Raw genomic sequence first — 19,355 nt, 5'->3', positions numbered from 1 at the left:
CATTTAACTGTCCCATTTCTATCACTAACTAAAAAGTGTCATTAGAGATGAAATTTCAAATGTCTTTAACGCCGAATAAATAATCAACATTACTGCAACTATAAATGTTTTTCACTTAAGACCGTTCGTGATTCCACCCGTGAATCACTTCACGAAGGAGCCTGTAGATTCTTTCAAGCTATAGGACCAGTCGAGAGTGATAGAGAATAAAAGGCTAGAAGTCGACCATATAGACTTTTCACTATCTAAATGAATTTGAAATGTACTCTTCAATTTCTTCAGACTTTTTGGAGTAAGAAAGTTATAGGTGAATAAAATTTGCATTAATTGATAAAAAGTTAGGGAATTTGCAATGATATAACTAACTAAGAGATTCAATTAAATTTACTATTTAATTAGATTATAATTTAACATAGAAGAAAATGATAATTCAATTTTGAAGTTTAGAGCTTTCCGCTGCTAGTATAATATGATGGTTAATAGGCATTAGTTGTAATGTGGCTCATTTGGACAAATCTAAAATGTGAGTTTACAAGAATGTTAAGAGAAACAAGAACAGTAAGCTTTCTTTTTTGCATAATGCAACAAAAGTAGTAGCAGAATTAGAAGAAACTAGTAGGATATGAGTATGAAAGCACTGTACAAATCTGGTCCCCAGAATTACAACCACAATCTGCACAAATTACAGGAGATGAGACAGAAACGTCGAAAGATAACAAATTCTTAGCATCGAGAAGACTTGTATAGCATTCTGAAACTCGATACTCGTTTTGATAAATTCCATTCGAACTTTATGAATAAACCACGTTGCGTTGGGATCAAGCAGGTATTGGTTCCTCCAAAACTGTGCAAATTTTGAACAAAAACTCAGAAAAATAGATAATTCAGAAAAGAGTGAGGGTGAGCGCGAGGGTAAGAGAGAAAAAATGGTAACCTTTCTTTTGCACAGACACGGCAGTTGAAGTATCTTGAGTGTCCTCGATAACAGCTTCTGAAACGACTGGTGCTTTAGTTGGTACGTCAGGTAGATCCAGTTTCTCTTCAACGTTTTCACCAGAAGGTATTGCAGAAGGAACTTCTGGCAGATCTTGAAGTGTTAACTGTGCAAATTTTCCACCGTCAGGTAAAATATATGAGATTCTTTAGAAAAGGATACAACACACGATTCACAAGTCTTCTTCTCTTTCTTAAATTCTGTGCACAGTCATCATTATATCAAGGGATGGGAAAACAATAACTTTCAAGGTTCCAAAGGCATCTAGACCTCTGGGTCGAATTATAACAGTGTCGTATTCAATAGTTGCAAAGTTTTTGCTTCTTTCAAATAGGAGAAAGCATTACTAAAAACTAAAAACTAGAACTCCATAATGTTGTTGTCGTGCTATAGCGAAGGTGATCCTTTAGTGCAGTTGATTATCTCTCAATCAAGAAAGGGAAGTATACCCCCAAAATAAGTAGACAAAATATGGTTATATGCGGTGGGAAAAATTAAGGTAATTAGTAGTTTAACCAGAAATAGCCACAGCAACGGAGTTATGGTGTCATTAACAGAAAGAGCATTTAGTCACTAAGAAATGGACCAAGTTTTAGCACCAATTGACTACATAAAAAATGGACAGACCTGAGATTCCAGATTCTCAAATTCTGCTAGAACTTCCTCTTCATCTTCAGCAGATAGCTTCTCTCCAAGAATAGCATTGACTTCCTGCAAACGGATACGAGCAGTCACGCAAAAAAAAAAGAAGAGGAGCGCTCTTCTCTGTCAAGCTGATCTCTCATAATACCTAGTCAAATTATTTGCTCAAAGACTAAAATACATCAATATTGATTCCTTTCTCCACGTAATTACTTTTTTTGCAGAATAGTTTTGTGAACTAGTTCAACACAGTGCAAAAAGGTTAGTCAAAGGGAGCTCGGTGGACAAAATGCCTAGTGGCAGAATCTAATTGGGAGCAATTCCTTGGGGCCACCTCAAGCATAGGTAGAGTTATACAGGATGTTTTTTCTTCAAGTTAATCTATCCTCGAATATTAATACCCGTTCCTCAACCAGAAACACTAGGAATATACAATACATAGGTAAGAGCGATTACAGTGATAATATCAAGAAACTTTCTTCCTGATGGAAAGAAAATCATTTTGGGAAATAGATTGAGGTTCGACAGTTCCATTATATGAAAAGAATAAGAGGTTATGCAAAGCGAATATCCTTAGCTGGAAATGACGTGTGTCAGGCACAGGAAAACTCTGCTAAACATGGAGGAGGTCCATGACTATTGGGTGGTAGTGAATTCTCACTGATTCAAGAGATTTTTACACATTGAATCCAGGCAAGGAAACAGGATTTGTCCGGTATGATACAGGAAATAATCAGATAGCAGCTACTAGGATATAACAGCAAAATTAAGAGTTAAATAGATCACTGCAACAGTTGGCTAACCCAAGTGGCAGCAGTGACACCCAGGCAGAAATATTAACTGAAATTCAAGAAAAAAGAACTGATGATAGCAACACTAAGAAGAGACTATTCACTGCACTATGTAGGTGTATAACCATGGTGATTGAAGGTAATACAAGGGGACGAGATAGATTTAAAATCATATGGAAAGAAGTGTAACAAGACCTACAATCTCTTGGAATCAATGCAGACTTGGTGCAAACCAGAGCACAGTGAAGAGAAAAGGAATCATTAAGACAAAATTAACTAGTTGGGATAAAAGTTTGATCATGTTGGTATATGTTTACATTAGGAATAACGATTGTTATGAGTTTTTTAGTCTTTTTAGAGATTTGTTTGCCGAAAAATGTAGAGAATTTCTAGTTCTAGTGAACCTAAGTTTTTTTTAAAAAATAAAAATAAAATATTGATAAAGGTCAACGACAAATGTAAAGAGGATTCTGGATTCATACAGAAATTTAACTACCTTCGGATAGAGACATAGTTATTGTGGTTGTTTAAGGTGATGATTTCATTAACATGAAACTAGGGGGGAACCCCTTACACAAGATAGAAGCAAAAAAGTGGAGAATCTCAACCAAAACACGAGATTCTCAACAACTAACATCTTTTCAGATTAGGTTAGATCTTTTATATTCAGATTTTATCTCCAATCTCTCTCTCCATCACCAACTGTTATCAACTAGACTTAGCTTGGTTTTTATTTGTCTAGATACATATAGAGCCTTAATCATATCAAAAGTATTAGATTGTTTGAGACTCTTAAGTAGGATACCTTTAATACTTCTTTAATATATAAATGAATTCTACCCTATTATAATATCTCCTCTTAAAATTCTCTCCCTCCACTCATCCTTTCTTTCCCTGGTCTGTCCGTCTTTGTCCCATCCCCCTTGCTATAATCTCTTTCCTGTTAAATTTCTTTCTTCTCCCCTTTCTCATTTCTCCCCCTGACCTTTCTCTCATCTCTCTTCCGGTGGTACATCAAAACTACTATCATTATCAAGTATGAATGAACTCCCAATTTTCACAAGACTGAGTAGACACTACCAAATATAAGTGAACAGGGAATGAGATACAAAAAAACTTACGTCTTGATAAGCTTTTGCCTCTGCAGTATCATCCATTAACTTTTGAACATCCTCTAGATTGATCTCACCTTGTATTGCTTTGATTGCATTATTCCCAGTTTTCAAACTCTCAAAGACAGCCTTTTGCTTGCTTGTCAGTTCAATATCTGCCAACTAAAAGAATTTGCAAATAGAATCAGAAAACAATTTAAATGCTTAAGAGAAATAAGGAAATTTAGCATGGTAGCATATGCTTAAGAGAAATAAGGAAATTTAGCATGGTAGCATAAGTATGGAACTGAATTAAGAAGAATTACTTACTTGCTGCTCAACATTTATGAGCCAAACATCAACTTGCTTTAATAGTTCTTCTTGCACTTTCTTCTTTTTCAATGCTAAAAGGGCCCTCTCTTTCTTCTTTTCGCGTAGCAAGTCTTTTGCAGCTTGTTTTTCGGCTTCAATAACAGCATCCAGCTGAAACAAAGAATAACAGAAGGGATTAGCAGGTCTGAAACCAACATTGAGGAAAGCTTGCAAATCAGTCCTACGTGGAGCCCTTGGCACCAAAAAAAGAGGAGAGGACCTTTAAGTTCTTATTGTGGACAATCTCAGTTGCACCGTTTAATAGAATTCCAAAAAACTTCCCCTACTTCATGTAAAACCAACTTCTACCCAATTTTGGGTTTTTCTTTCTTTTATTACTTTTCAATTTTGTTGGGATTGTTAGCATTCTGACTAACTGCATAATCAAGGTATGGGTCACTCTCCTGTAGAACTTCCCCGAACTATTAAAATTAGCTGCGTGTCCAGTTGCAATGAAACTGAGAATGCCCCTTCTTTTTTTTTTTGGTTCATTTTTAACAGAAAATATGATATAAGCAACAAAGTGCTATTATTTCAAGTAATGGTTGATGCTGAGACTTGAGGTCTTGTATAGAAGGTAATTGCTCAGAAGTAGAATTGGTAGGTCAACTTATATCTAGGCTATATGGTTTTGAAGATTTAGACAATTCACAGATTCTCTTTTCTGACTCGGAGAAAGGAAACGAAAGCTCTCTATTAGGTCATTTCTTTCATCCAGGAATAGAGTTGACTATTGTTTCCTTGGATGGCAATTACAGAAGACAAAAGCTCCATCAAAGACTCACTTTTTCTTATCATCAGCATCATATGAAGCAGTATTTACTCAAACTTCTACAGAAAATGAAAACCTTTGTATGAAACGTACATTTTTTTTTTTCAAATCAGAACCACCGTCTAGTAGATCTTTTATGTGTTGAAAGTAAGAACAAGCTGTCGACATCTCTTCCTCCCCTACATAATGACCACTGAGATGACGGATATGTAATGTGTATTGTAAAATTTACAAATATTCTAGGTACTGCCAAGTTCAGTTGCTATTGTTTCTCAAATTGGAAGAGCTGGTCGATTCATTCAGAAATATAGAGACTTTGATACACAGCTCCTCTAAGCATCACGTTATGGTCAAGGAAGAACCAATAACAACAATGCCTCAGTACAAAAACAAGTTGGGATCCGCTATATAACCCTCACTAATCATCTTACTCCACTTAAACTCATCGCATGCCATATAATAACAACAACAACACACCCGTGTAATCCCACAAAGTAGAGTCTGTGAAGGTAAAGTCTACGAAGACCTTACCCCTACCAGCAACCTTGGAGGTAGGAAACCTTGGAGGTAGGGAGGTTGACCCTCGGCTCAAATACCAACATAGAGAACTAATTCTTCCTAAACATAGTTATTGCTAAAAGACTCAAGAAAAAACACATAGTTCTACAACTCAATCTCAACATTATAAATCTAGTATTAACATCATTGTTGAGCTATAATTGTGCATTGCAATAAACACCCAAAAAGCCATCTTGCTGTCAAATTTCATAATTTCACCTAATAATCCTCCACAATAACCAATCCCAGAAAAAAAAATCCAAAAACTACCCATGATCCATCTTAACTAAACTAAGCAATTTTAGTTTAGCCCACCAAAAAGAGAACTGCAGTCAAAATTTTCAAAAAGGGGCAAAAATAAAATTCCTTATACCTGTTGCTGATATTGAGCAAGCTTACGCCTTTGAGTCTTCAAAGACAAAATCGCTCTATCAACTTCGGTGATCTTCGGTTTCTTCACAAATATATTTCCCATCTCCCAAATTCAAAACCCACAAAAAAAAAAAACGAAATTGAACAACCCCACAACAAAAAAATAAAAAATTTACAACAAAAATGAGGTCTTTTGCATCTCTATATGCAAAGACCCTTTAGATTATTCGTAATTGATCTCCTTATAAGCTGAAAAAAACAATATGAAAATACGAAATTAATGGATCGGTGAGTCCTCAGCGATGATCAAATAGACAAAAAGAGACAAATTATTGTGTAGAAATCAATGTTACTTGTTCTTTGAGTTCTAACTTTTTTGATCTTTTTGAGGGGCGTGAAGGTAGAAGAAGAAAGGGTTCTTGTTTAAGATTAAAATATGATGGATAACAATGGAGATTTTAACAAAATAGTCCCTTAAGTTTTGGAGTATGACTAATATCATTCAAAGTATTACTTTTCATACACTCTTAGTCCTTAAAATTTAAGGAATGGATGGCTTTGGTCTATGTTAACTAACAATTCCACCATATAAATTAGTAGTTGTTGTGACCCTAAGACCTCTCGTGAGTGGTCGTTTCTAATAGACTCATGACTCAAGTACAATAATTTTATGTATAAAGAAGATGAAAATAGTGACAAAACATAACAACTAATTGGAGAGGCAGCGAAGCTTACAAGAAAAAAGTTATGAACAACAACAAAATAATACTGCAATAGCAAACATAATACACATATGAGGGTAAATATCAAAAACTAAAACTAACAAGAATATGACTAATACGGCAAACAACAAAACCATTAACTACTAAAACAAAGCAACACCCCATCACCTACTAATATTTTACCCTAATACGCGACCCTCCACGTCTGTCATATCTAAGGTCAGATCTTAAGTAATACGAAGTTGTGCTAATTTCTACTTAATATATATATATATACACACACACACACGCTCACACTCAGATGACATCAAGGAGGAATAAACCATATTTCAGAAAAAATGTTCAATTACTACTTGATATCACCAGAATATATAGATACCATTAGAATGTATAAATATTATAAGTATACTGATATCAAAAATGAACATTCAGTGGTTCAATAAATAGAACAGGGGTAGTCAAGTAAATAGTTTGGTCCTGAGTTCAATAGGATAATATATTATGTTAGGTTTAGGTAAATATTTTGCCTATTGGATCCAATTTGTATAGTTCTTTTATCCGCGAAAAAGATAGGAATGACTTCAATGACAAACAAGATGCAAAAGATACAAGATTGTGAATACTTTAGACATGTTAAAATGGAAATGTGCATACGCTCCTATGAGAAGGTGTGAGGGATTGGATCTAGTAGGCACGGGAAGAAGTAAAGATAGACCGAAAAAAAAATTGAGAAAAAGTGATTAAACTGAACATGAATAGTATTTTCACACATTTTTGTAGTTAAAAAATGAGATCGAGGTATGAAAATATGAGGTAACCGCTTGTAAATATTTTTTTTTCTTTTGCGGTACAAAATATCCTTTTCTTTATTTTTTTTTAATTAATTTGACCAAATGGTCTTTTTGGTTATTAAATTTTGCATAACTTAATTTTTAAACCATATAACCTCAAAAATAAATATTCCAAGCTCCCATGCATGCAAACCAATTCTTTATTGAACGGTAATCCGATTAAATGATCTAATTCACCCGTTTTTTTATTCCTCTTTCTTCCACATGTCCAAATAATTTTAAAAAAATTAAAATAAAATCAATGAAATTAAAAAAAAAAGTATAAATAGTTAATTGTAATAACAAACTCAGAACGAGAACTCTTCTCCATTTTCTTCCCTCACCATTTTTGAATTTTACTTCCATTGGATCTCCCTTTTTTTTTCCTTTCCTCTTTCCCCCGTCGCTACATTAGGGGGAAAGAGAAAAAACGAAACGATACGAAGAAGAAAATAAGAAAAAAAAGCAAAAAACAATAACATTAATTAATCAAAAAAACAGTCGATCTCGAAAAAAAAATATAGTAATTGATATCTCTATACATCAAAAAAAAAAAAGAAAATTACATCATTTTTGCATTGTTATGGCTATAGAACATGATACATTATTCCTCGATTCATTGAATTCAACAGCTACATCTTCATCAGCTTCACTTGATCTTGATCATCCATTTGAATCTACGTCTTCTTCACCATTATCACCTTCATTAACCAAACTAAACGCTCGTGCCATTGCGTTTATCCCACGAAGTTCGTCTTCTCCATCATTATCATCAGCTATGTTGGCTAAATCATCTTCTTCGCCTTCATTGGCGACGATGTCACATCCTAATTCCTCCCGGGCCAATTTAAATCGGCCCGAGAGTAGGATCGGGCCTGGATCAGGGCCCGTTAATGGACAGACGGTGTTGCATCTGATTGCAACACCATCTGCTGCATTTCATCAGATAACTACGCATGTTCCTGTACAGAATTATATATATGCGTCTCAATTGCCTGTGCAATATCCTTACGCTGGCGGAATCGGAAGAGGATTCGTCGATCATGGCGGTATGCCGGCGGTGGTGGTTATTGGTGCCGATTCTGAACGGTTAAGTGATGAAGCTTGTCAAAAAATTATTAATCAGGTAAGCATAAATCTCTCTGTAAATATAACCTCGAACTATTATAAATGGTATGTAGATATTCTCCGTCATACTTTTAGTACATTGGTGCTCCTGCTGTCCATAAACTAGAGCATATATGTCTGCCCTTCACTTTAGCAGAAGACTAAATAGGGATACGTGACACAATTTTATCCATTGATCCGATGTCGGTTCAATGGATAAGGTTATGACACGTGTATGCCCATTAGTATAAAGGGTATATGTGCTCTCGTTTTTTGACGGTAAGAGCACCAATGTTTCTAAAGTATGACGAAGGGTATCTGCTTACCATTTACGATAATTCGGGGTATATTTGTCCTTTTTCCCTTGTATATATGACTAATCGCACTTGGATCATAATACATCAATGCATCCTCCAGCTTTGGGTGTACACAAGTAGACACTCAAATATTTACAAAATTGAACAAGCTAAGTAAACACATGCGTCCTGTATGGTGTGACGTGCTATGTGTAATATGCTATGTAGGAGGTGTGTGTAAAAGGCCTACTTGTGCTCACTGAAAGCTGGAGGGCGTAGATGTTAGCTGAAACGAAGTTAAAAGATATATTTATGTATTACGCCAACGGTGAAATTTGGAAAAAAAAGTTGAAAATGGTATTGGAAATTGGATTAAGAATAATCCATTTGAAGTAATGTTCCAAATAGAAAAACTTCAATTTTTTTTCTTTGTTATATTATGTGCAGGTGGAATTTTATTTTAGTGATATAAATTTGGCTACAACTGATCATCTAATAAGGATTATGTTCAAGGATCCAGAAGGATATGGTAAGATTGTTAGAAAAATATAATAATCTTGTCTTTATTGGTATTTCAAAAGTTAAAATTTTTCATCTGATGAATCTTTTGGTTCTTTTTGATGTTGTAGTACCAATGTCTGTGGTTGCATCATTCAAGAAGATTAAAGCTCTTACGAGTAATCATGCCTACGTTGCAAAAATCCTGCAGTGCTCCACAAAGCTTGTGAGTTTTTCCTCATTTCCGCCCCTCACATCTATCATCCCCATCAGGGACGGAAGGGGTTTCATCTGAACCTCCTTTGCCGAAAAATTGTATTGTATAATACAAGGTCAAATTTTTCGTTATATATATATAGTAGATGTTGAACCCTGTCACTCACTCTGTGTGAAATACTTGTGCTACCTGTAATACACTTGTTTCCACAATTAGTCCTTTTACATACTTATGTAATTGATTTCTCTGTTTTTAGGTGGTTAGTGAAGATGGAAGAAAGGTTAGACGCCAATTTCCGCTGTCTGAAAAGGACTTGGAAGAGCTGCAAGTAAGTTCGTTTTTATATGGCTAGTGTTTCACTTTCTGTCTTGAGCAGTGCAGTTATGATGTATCGATCTGTTAGAACAAGGACAGTTTAATCACGAGTTTGTGAATATTCCCATTCAGTGTCGGAGCCAGGATTTTGAACAAAGGGGATTCAAAAGATCCGAACTATTACCCTTATGTCAAGGGGATTCAGAAGTTTATATATATGAAAAAAAATTACCTTTTTCCTATTTCCGCAGTATAATTCAATTGAACCCCCTTTCTTGACCATGGTTCTGCCAGGATCACCGCTGCTCTCATTGTATTTCCGTTGTCTGGTTGTCATTTTTAACACTTTGATTCTGTCTCTTTTAGTCTCGCATTGTGGTTGCTGAGAATTTACCCGATGATCACTGCCACCAGAACCTCATGAAGATTTTCTCAGCTGTTGGAAGGTATAAACAAGATAGTTTATGGAAATTTGCTTTTAGAAACAAATCAACAGTTATCGTTAGACTGACCATTTCGTAATTGATTCTGTCAGTGTAAGAATGATTCGTACATGCCAACCACAGTTAAACGGCGGGGCCTCTGCAGCGTCTAGAACTGGAAAATCAGATACCACATTGTATAGTAACAAGGTGCACATCAAACATATATACGAAATGATGAATCTCAAGTTGAAGTTGTAAAAAATCTGTTGAGTTTAGCTTGATAATGCATGCTTCTAAATGGAAAATAAGAAACCAAAATAGGATAAAATTTCAATTTATATGTCTTGCTTTCCTTTTTAGTCCGTTTCAGACTATTGACTCGTTCTTTTTTTTGACAACTCCTTAATTTCAACTTTCCACGTGGCATGTTTAAGATCATTGGATTAAAGGACATGTTAGTATATTCTACGTATCTTTAGTTTTAGATCGCAAGATTGAGAAGTCTTCTTACTTTCTAAAATTCCGTCCCAAGTCAAAACCAGAAAAACTAATTGAAACGGTGGGAGTGCTGTTTTTTGGAAGCACAGTAGTAGAGTGGAGTAGCTTTTCATTGTCTATCTTAATCTTTCGAGTATCATTTTTCATTTCTAGAATCTGAACTGAAAAACCTAAATGCAGTTGCATGCATTTGTGGAATACGAAAGCATTGAATTGGCTGAGAAGGCGGTAAGTAAATTAAAGCTTGTTCAATATGATACCCGGATCATCTCTCTGTTGCATCCTTTAACCTTTCGCAATCTTATTTTGTAGGTTATGGAGCTAAATGATGAGGATAACTGGCGAAATGGTCTGAAAGTCCGTATACTGAACAGGTGGACGGTATGTGTTGGACATATACTATCTTGATAGTCAATGTAAAGGTGTATCTTTCTTTTATGACTGAAAAATTCGTCTGGGGCCAAATCTTAGGACCAACTGCAGCCTTTGGAACTCGGGAATTAGAGCTTCTGGTTCCATTTTGGATCTTGAATTCTTGTCGATTAAGCATTTATAGATTTTGGTTGAACTCACAGGGAAAATCTGGTCAAACTCGAGGGAAGAAAATTGGTTACGAGAGTGAGGTCAGCTTCAAGGAAGACGATACTTCATCAGAGGCTAGCGAGAAACACAGTGACGACCTGTGGCACCACCTTGATGCTCACCTCAATGACCTTGCAGTAAGTGTTGTTATCTTTCAAAAAATGAATATGTAATGTAGTGAATGATTCTGAGTGTATATATTTGTGTTTTATATGATAGGAGGAGCATGTTGATGGGCAGAGGAAAGGACTCAATCGCAGTTGGGTTAAGGGACTTGGTCAGGGACGTGGACGTCCTCAGTTTCATCAAACCAGTCGTGGAGGTCATTTAAGTACTCCCCCGGCAAGTATGAGGCGTGCATACAGTGTGGGAAGTGCACTATCAAGCATCAATCGTTTTAGTCTAGCAGGGCAACCCTCAATGCTTTCTGATCAGTCAGCACCAGTCAAGCAAACTTCTGTGCCTCGCATGCCAGATGGCACCAGGGGCTTCTCCATGGGTCGAGGTAAGCCAGTTGCAATTAAAACAGCATAACGAGTGTATGTGGTCTCGAGTGGCTACTTATGTGAGCATTTCCAAATGGAGAAGTGGAAATGTGCTCTTTTTTTGCAGTATTGATGGCAGGGTCTTAGAGACACTGTCAATCCAGTTGGAGTTGATATAGTTGAATCGGCGGATTGAGTCTCTTTTGTTTTTCCTGTTTATGTTTGTCAAAGCAAAGATCTTTCAGGAAATCTGTGGCTTTTGTTATGTTTCTTCACTAGGTTTCCGTCGTGTTTATGAAGCAAAACCTGAGGGATTTAAGTAAAGTCACACAAATGTACAAAGAATCTTCCCTCTAGCTTCATCTTAGTTTTTTTGTGTATACTAACAGAAATTGAATATATTATCAATAGTTCTATCATATGTAAATGTATGGAGCTTCTCATAGGAAATTTATTTGCATTATCACATGACTCCCTTCATGAACTCGATTTTGGGGTTGAGTTAGACCCAAATGTCATATTTTTACATAGTATCATAGCCAGGTCTATCCCTATTTGAGCTCCCGATCCACATTCCAGTTGGGCCTGGATGTGAAGGGGGTGTTAGATTGGATTTGAGCAATCCTCCTCTCGTGAGGTACCTTTTAGAGTTGAGTTAGGCTCAAATGTCATATCTTTACACAAAGATTAAATCTATCAGAACACGACTAGTCTAGCTGTAACTTATTTTTGCAAGTTCATATTCTGTATATGAGCTGCTTACTGCTTACATACATTCATCCTTGTTCCTGAGAGTAGTACTTGGTCTATAGTTTAAGATTCCGTTCCTTATAGCGTAGTTAAGTTTCTGAATATTGAGTGCAGAAAGACAGTAACACTGTTCAAATAAATGTTCAATGAATACTTCTAAGAATTGACGAGTCGTGTCATCACCAATTCGATAACTTTAGGAGCATCAACAGTTGCTGCCACTTTAACTATAGGTTTTTCAGACCATTCAGTGACTTCAACAAACCTTGTAAAACCAAAAGCAGATGAAGTATGTAGTTATAGGGATAATATAGCAACAATATAACACTTATATTAAGGCATTATGAACCAAATACCTTTTCTGTTTGTTATAAAAGATTGTGAGACCCTTTGTGATGCCAACTGTCTGAACGCGAACGACACCTTCTGAATAGGTGAGGAGTGATGGATTAACAGCAGCAAGTAAAGCAGTTGGATCATGAAGGAAGACACCTACATAGAGCCCCGATTCCAGTTACATAAAGAAAGTGAGTAGAAACCAAACGAGAAATATGGAAACAGCTAACTTTGCACGTGACAGACAGACCTCTCGTGCTGTATGCAGTATTGTGATAATCGAAATAGACATCCAAAAGCTTGCTGAGGTACTTGGCAAACTTTCCATTGGACTTTGCCAATTCGCCACGATGAGAATCTAACAACAGTAGATAGATGCTATTAAGAGAAGTTAACTAAAACAGGACCCTAGGAGCTAAGACCGCAAAATAACAAGATAAACAAAGCAAATGAAGTAACAGGTAGTAGTAAAAAATAGAGAATAAGATACTTATGTGTAGATAGGATTACTACCTTTCTACCTTAATCCTTGATCTCCATACTTTTCTATCTAGGATCATGTCCTCAGTGAGTTGAAAACTAGTCATGTCCTGTCTAATCACATCCTCCCGTTCTTCTTTGGCCTATACCTCAACATCTGCTAAAACTTGCTATAGCCAAACTCTCGCGCCTCCTCTACACTACTCTCTTAGTATTTGTTTCTATTATTCGATAGCACATTCTTCTTAAAATAACAACGGAGACAGTGGCTTGAAATGAAACTTAAGAAACAAAGAAAAGATTACCAGTAAGGACAACTTGATGTGTAATATTTAATCCAACAGCAAGAACATCAGCACCACTTGTAAATACAATATCAGCAGCAGTTGGATCTTTGAAGATCTTGCGCAAACGAAGAATAAAAAAAAAAGTCTTAGAAGTTGAAGCACATATAAAGAATGTAGCTATTAGCAACTTACATTTGCCTCAGCTGCTGGACTCACATTTCCATTTACAGCAAAAGCACCACCAAGAACAACAACTTGACCAACGTTTTTGAAAAATTCAGGATCCAACTGAATAGCCTGTTCATATATATACATATATCAGGTAGGAAACTCGCAAACAAGTAATACTTCAAGTGCGTTATTGACCATTATCTCGTACTTACAAGTGCTATATTTGTCAGGGGGCCTAAGGCCACAACAGTGACCTTTCCAGGGTAAAGACTAGTTTGCTGAATGAGAAATTCAGCTGCAGTCTGTTCAATAGCCTTTCCTTTGGGTGGAGAAATGTTTTGGTTTCCGAGTCCATCCGCGCCATGAACATATCCACTACTTTGAAGTTTTACGCCTTCCTTTACATGAACATAAACAGAGTCCGCGGGGGAAAAATTTCTAAGCTAGGTCTAAATATGCTGAATGAGCAAAGGTACACAATCAGAAATACTGTAAACATTACAAAGTGTTCATTTCGTTCTGTAAATCTTATACTCCCTCCGTATCAATTTGTTTGTATTGTAATATGGATGAGCAATAAGACAGAGAACTGAACATACAGTGATCGTAACGTGTGAGCCTTCAGCCACTGGAATATCTGTCCTCCCAGCTATCTCCAACTAAATCATCAAAACTCGAAAAATCAACATTCATGCTCATGGCAAAAGAACTAAACGTACGTTTTTCATTTTATATGTTACCCTTTCCTTTTTAGTCTGTTCTAAAAAGAACGACACATTTCTATATTTGAAAACTGAACATCACATATTATCATGAGTGATATTTCTAGTCATTTACTATGTATGGAAAGTCGTTCTTTCTTAAACTCCGTGTCCAATAATGAAATAAAGATAGAACTTTACCAGATGTAAAGCATTTCTGGTTGACAGAGTTGTCTGAACATTACCAAATATTGTTGTGAGTCCAATTACTTCAATTTCAGGAGATTGAAGTGCCACGAAAATCGCGATTGCATCATCTAAACATGATATTAATTCATATAAAATCTCAAATAACTCAACAGTTGAATTGGTAATCACAAAAAAAAAATGAAATCTTGAAATGCTCTTACTATGAAGAAACAAAAACACGAAGATACCATAGTGTAATATGACGAGGATAGAATGTACACAGATCTTATCTAACTCGTAGAGTGGTAACCACGATTAGACGTGTGACATGGGAGCAAGTACACAACATAAGAAAGAAAGAATAGCAATGACAACGAAATAATGTGACAATCAAAGCACAAAAAACACAGGTAATAATCAAAATCGAAGAACAAAAAACTACGAGAAATAGTTGTAATAAAAGCAAAATTACCAATTCCAGGGTCAGTATCAATGATGATTTTCTTGATTTCTTCTACCATTTTATTGATTATGCAAATGAATTAAAAAAAGGGATTCATTATAGAAATATTTAACAGTTTCAAATTGTGTATACAGTATACACTATACAATTATTGTCAGCAAGTTGACTCTATAATGATTGTATTAGAAAATTAATGCTATTAGAAACATTTGGAATATTAGGATTGAAAATTGGCAAAGATATTTTTTTTAAAAAAAAGGAAAAAAAATATATTTGATTTGAATATCTATGTTTTTTGGTGTTAAAAATAATGTATAACATCTATTTTTTACCAAAAAAGTTACTCCCTCTATCTTATTTTAGTATTTTACGCGAAGGGATTCATAATATAAGGATCAAAATATCTATGAATTTGGACATATTTTTTAGTGTTTTTGAATAAAATTTACAAATTTAAAAACTTGGAGAAGTACTATAAGTAAAGCAATCGTTAAATATCGTTTCATTTTAACTAAAAGTTTTGAGTTCAAACTTTGGAATGTTTGATATATGTTCATATACTGAACATATATCAAATAGTAGCATTTATAAATTATATGTATGATTTGACGTTTCAACAAACTTATCTAGGTATATCTCTTAAAAATAAATTGTAATAAAAAGTCTTTAATACAAAAAATAAAATAAAAGAATACGTTAAAATTCAATTATTCTATTATTTTTATATTTGAAAAGTCAATTTAACTTATCTATAAAAATAAATAAGATAAAATCAACTTATAAATTATCATTTTAAGTTTACATAATTTTGAATCTCGTTAGACATAAGAAGTTAGTAGAGATATCTTCACAAAATGCTCTAAGAACTTATAAAATATCTTTAAAAGAGTTAATTTTTTATATATAAAGTACTAATTAATTAGTACATAATTAACTTATAGTAACTGTTATTATCACTCTTTTATATGGCAAAAGTGGATTAGGTAATTTAGAAATTGAAATACCAAAAAAAAAAAGAAAAAATAAAACTAGAACTCCCACTATTTGACTCTTAGCAAAGAAAATACAATATATTTTATTCATCTAATTACGTATTTAGAATGAATTTGTCTAATTGATGTTCTAATAACTCAACTTTTAAATCATAATCATTTTATAGAAGAGATAGACGATTCAAAATGTAAACTCAGAATAATTATACCGAGGTTGATCAGTCTCAATTTCACTACAGGATTTGCGAAAGAATCCTGGGCTGGGCCACCTCGAATGGCGTGAGCCGCATGCGGGAGACCCGCACGTACGATTTTTAGAGGGATCTGGTCGAAAAACCGGCTGGCGCCCACCCGACTAGAGCGACTGAGAAATTAATTGATTTGTCCTCTCTTATAAATATAAAGAAATAAAAAAAATTCGTAAAATCTCGTCTAATACTAATATCTAATCACTAACTAATCTAACAATCTAAAATCTAATTTTTGTTTATCGAGGATTTAAATTTTTCTCTTTTTTTTGTACTTTACACTTTGTTTGGATCATTGTTACTCATTGTTTCATAATGTATATTGTATGGTAGATACAATATTTGGTTAGATTGTATTGTTTGTTATTGTTTAGTAACATTTAAATTGTTTGGTTTAATTGTATCGTACTGTATTGTAATTTATAAATTTACTTAAATATCCTTAATTATTCTAGGTTAGGAGGTTTGACTAGATTTAAATAATTAAATTAAAGGGTAAAATAGTATTTTGAAATATTATGTAAAGATATAATTGAAAAAAGTAATTAAGTAACAATGGGAACACACCACATTGGTTGTTTCATAAAATAGGAATTTTCATTGTTACGTAACAACGAAATTTAATAATACAATACAATACATTTTAAATAACAATTATAACAAATATTGTAGGTATAGTAACAATACAATACAATACAATAGATGATAATAATCCAAACATAGCGTTAATTTCACCAACTCAAAAAAAATCACGAAAATTGTGTATTTATAGACATACACCAAATGTGAATATTTATAACTAAATAGGTTATGTTTAGTGTTAATTAAGCTATGAAAACTACATACAATGTTGAGATATAGCAAAGAAAGATCACAATTAGGAGATTTCTTAATTAAACTAAACAAGGTTTTAGGTAGTTGGTAAACACGTAATCTATCACAAGGCAAATTGGATGAGGATACACATAAGCTAAAACTAAGTCAATAAAAGGAAAAAAAATTCGTGTTATTTATCATTTAATAATAATAAAATAAATAATTAATCAAGAAGAAATATTCCATCAAATAATAATAATAATAATAATCAAAATTCTAAAATTAAAGTTGTTAAACTTTCCTTTTCCTTCTCTCATTTTAAAAAGTTAACATTATTGATTTGTTTTTATATGTTTTAACTAGTTATTTATCGTGTTTATAGATCACAAAATTTACTTAATTATAAATAATTATTTATAACTAAATTTCTAATGATATGTGTATAATAATTTTATACTATCGATGTATATTAGTTAAAATATTATTCTAAAGTTTTATCCTTTTAATATCTTCTAGAAAACTTGCATCACTAATCTTTTATGTCATGATAAATGCCACATCCAAATCAATGTGCTTTTTATTTTAAAGAATAAATATTGAAGAACAAGTCAATTTTCAATTGAGTGTCATTTTCATATACACATTTTTCTCTAGAATAAATTATAAATAAATACAAGAATAGGATATGATTGGGGGCAAGATATATGATCAAGTCAATGTTGAAATAATGAAAGAATAAAGAGATATATACATACACATTCGTATATATTATTGGAGATAATTTATCTTAATTTTATGATTACATATTTTATATTTTAAAAAGAAATTCAGATACATTTTGACTGACTTAACGATATAAATTTTTTTTATTAATAATATATACAATTAAATTTATATATATCAATGTATTGTATAAGTATCTTTTGATTTTTATAGAAAAATATTATTTAAAAACATATCGTTAATATAACATAATATATAAAGTAAATTCCAAAAAGAATTTGGCATTTTAGTGAAATGTTATTATTACACTCTACTGATTAAAAGCACAACCAAAAATTGACCTCTAAAAGGGACAGAAAAAAATCAATTTTAAATGTTGATTTTTTAAAATATAATTTTTAACAAAATCAACTTTTAGCGATAAATTTTTTTAATGACAAAAATATAAATCGCCCGCTAGAGGTTGGTTTATGTTTATAAAATTTTGCGAAAAAAATCCACCTCCAAAGGTTTTTCTTACAAAATAAAAAAGAAAAATCTTTTTTAAAAAGTTTGTTTTTTACAAAATAAATAAATAGAAAATCTTCCCTCTAGAAAGTCCTTTTTGTATTGACCTTTAATTTGAAATCAATATTGATTTTATTTTTGATACTTTTATTATAATAACTGTTTTAGAAAGATTTGACGATTATATCTTAAAACTCAGAATATTTTTAAGTATAAAAAGAAAAATAAAACTCGAAAATTCTCACCTAACCCCTCATATATAACAAAACTAGCTAAGCCAAAAGTCTTCAAATAACTCATTTTTCTTCTTCTTCTTCTCCTTCAAAAAAAAAAAAAAGTTTCATGGAAGGACTTATTCCATTAGTATACAAAACCATTAAAAGAACGAAAACTCGTCGAAAATATGAATGTCTCTCTTTTGGTGCTGCTAATACTTACGATATCGAAAATTTCTATCCAAAAAATACTAGTAAAAATTACGAAATGTCATCAATTGATGACCAGAAGATGGTGATTGACAGTAATGATGGTAATCAGACAAAAAAAAATCGTCATCATAGACGAACACAATCCCTCCACGTGCAATATTCCGGCGGAGTTTTACCGGAGGATAATATTCCGGTGAAGGATAAACAATTTGTGAGATTTAGAAGTCATCGTAGAATGTTTTCATGTGTTACTGGTGGATGAAGAAATAATTAATTAAAGGAGTATGTATATGGTTTTCAAATTGTTCTTATATGTCTATATATATTTGATATTAGAAAATTACTGGCTCGATTAATTCAAATTTACTAGAGAGGAAGTGAGATTCTCTTGAATCCGTGATCGCTTGGTAATTTGGGGTGGTGGGGGATATTTTTCCATCTTATCAAAGGCGGAGCTATGAATTCGGTAGAACCAGTAATTTTTTGATTAAATATATTATATATGTATCACTTTAATATTTTAAAATTTATATATTCGAGATTCTAAATTTATCTATCTATCAATCTCACCACATTTTTTTGCAGTAATTCTTTTTTTTTTTAATTATACATTATTTTAGTTTCATCGTTCGATATTCTTGTAAACAAAAATTATTGTATATTTATGGTGAAAATTCTGATGTGTATATAAATCAAA

At 33.2% G+C, this 19,355-nt stretch overlaps 3 protein-coding genes across 7 annotated transcripts; 1 reads left to right on the top strand and 2 right to left on the bottom strand.

Annotated features, from left to right (window-relative positions):
* Window positions 1-486: 486 nt before the first annotated feature.
* LOC101250100 (vacuolar protein sorting-associated protein 20 homolog 2) lies at window positions 487-7,282 on the bottom strand. Its single transcript, XM_004252991.4, has 6 exons — window positions 5,594-7,282; window positions 3,849-4,001; window positions 3,549-3,701; window positions 1,622-1,705; window positions 935-1,100; window positions 487-844 (listed from the first exon to the last, which is right to left on the bottom strand). Exons 1-6 carry the CDS (start codon window positions 5,693-5,695, stop codon window positions 819-821), a joined length of 684 nt encoding a protein of 227 aa, XP_004253039.1. The 5' UTR covers window positions 5,696-7,282; the 3' UTR covers window positions 487-818.
* A 48-nt stretch (window positions 7,283-7,330) lies between these two features.
* Window positions 7,331-14,201, top strand: LOC101250385 (la-related protein 6B-like). Of its 4 annotated transcripts, XM_019211285.3 has the most exons (12): window positions 7,331-8,270; window positions 8,995-9,076; window positions 9,177-9,271; window positions 9,519-9,590; window positions 9,944-10,023; window positions 10,113-10,209; window positions 10,681-10,728; window positions 10,813-10,881; window positions 11,076-11,219; window positions 11,302-11,587; window positions 13,651-13,742; window positions 13,822-14,201. In XM_019211285.3, exons 1-11 carry the CDS (start codon window positions 7,728-7,730, stop codon window positions 13,677-13,679), a joined length of 1,545 nt encoding a protein of 514 aa, XP_019066830.1. In that variant the 5' UTR covers window positions 7,331-7,727; the 3' UTR covers window positions 13,680-13,742; window positions 13,822-14,201. The 4 variants fall into 4 exon arrangements, with proteins under 4 accessions (XP_019066830.1, XP_019066831.1, XP_019066832.1 ...); XM_019211286.3 differs by lacking the exon at window positions 13,651-13,742; XM_019211287.3 differs by lacking the exons at window positions 13,651-13,742; window positions 13,822-14,201 and adding an exon at window positions 12,752-12,985.
* On the bottom strand, window positions 12,011-15,472 carry LOC101250675 (probable uridine nucleosidase 2). Of its 2 annotated transcripts, none has more exons than XM_004252993.5 (9): window positions 14,954-15,472; window positions 14,494-14,609; window positions 14,191-14,250; window positions 13,804-13,989; window positions 13,613-13,717; window positions 13,439-13,535; window positions 12,904-13,011; window positions 12,674-12,809; window positions 12,011-12,582 (listed from the first exon to the last, which is right to left on the bottom strand). In XM_004252993.5, the coding sequence occupies exons 1-9, from the start codon at window positions 15,000-15,002 to the stop codon at window positions 12,474-12,476; spliced, it is 966 nt and encodes a 321-aa protein (XP_004253041.1). In that variant the 5' UTR covers window positions 15,003-15,472; the 3' UTR covers window positions 12,011-12,473. The 2 variants fall into 2 exon arrangements, with proteins under 2 accessions (XP_004253041.1, XP_010314790.1); XM_010316488.4 differs by having other exon boundaries at window positions 13,637-13,717; window positions 14,954-15,131.
* Window positions 15,473-19,355: the final 3,883 nt, after the last annotated feature.

Source organism: Solanum lycopersicum, chromosome 12 (assembly GCF_036512215.1).
Source record: "Solanum lycopersicum chromosome 12, SLM_r2.1".
Classification (NCBI taxonomy): Eukaryota; Viridiplantae; Streptophyta; class Magnoliopsida; order Solanales; family Solanaceae; genus Solanum; species Solanum lycopersicum.
The sequence above is the reverse complement of the archived record's forward strand: the minus strand, read 5'-3'. Positions and strand labels throughout refer to the sequence as shown.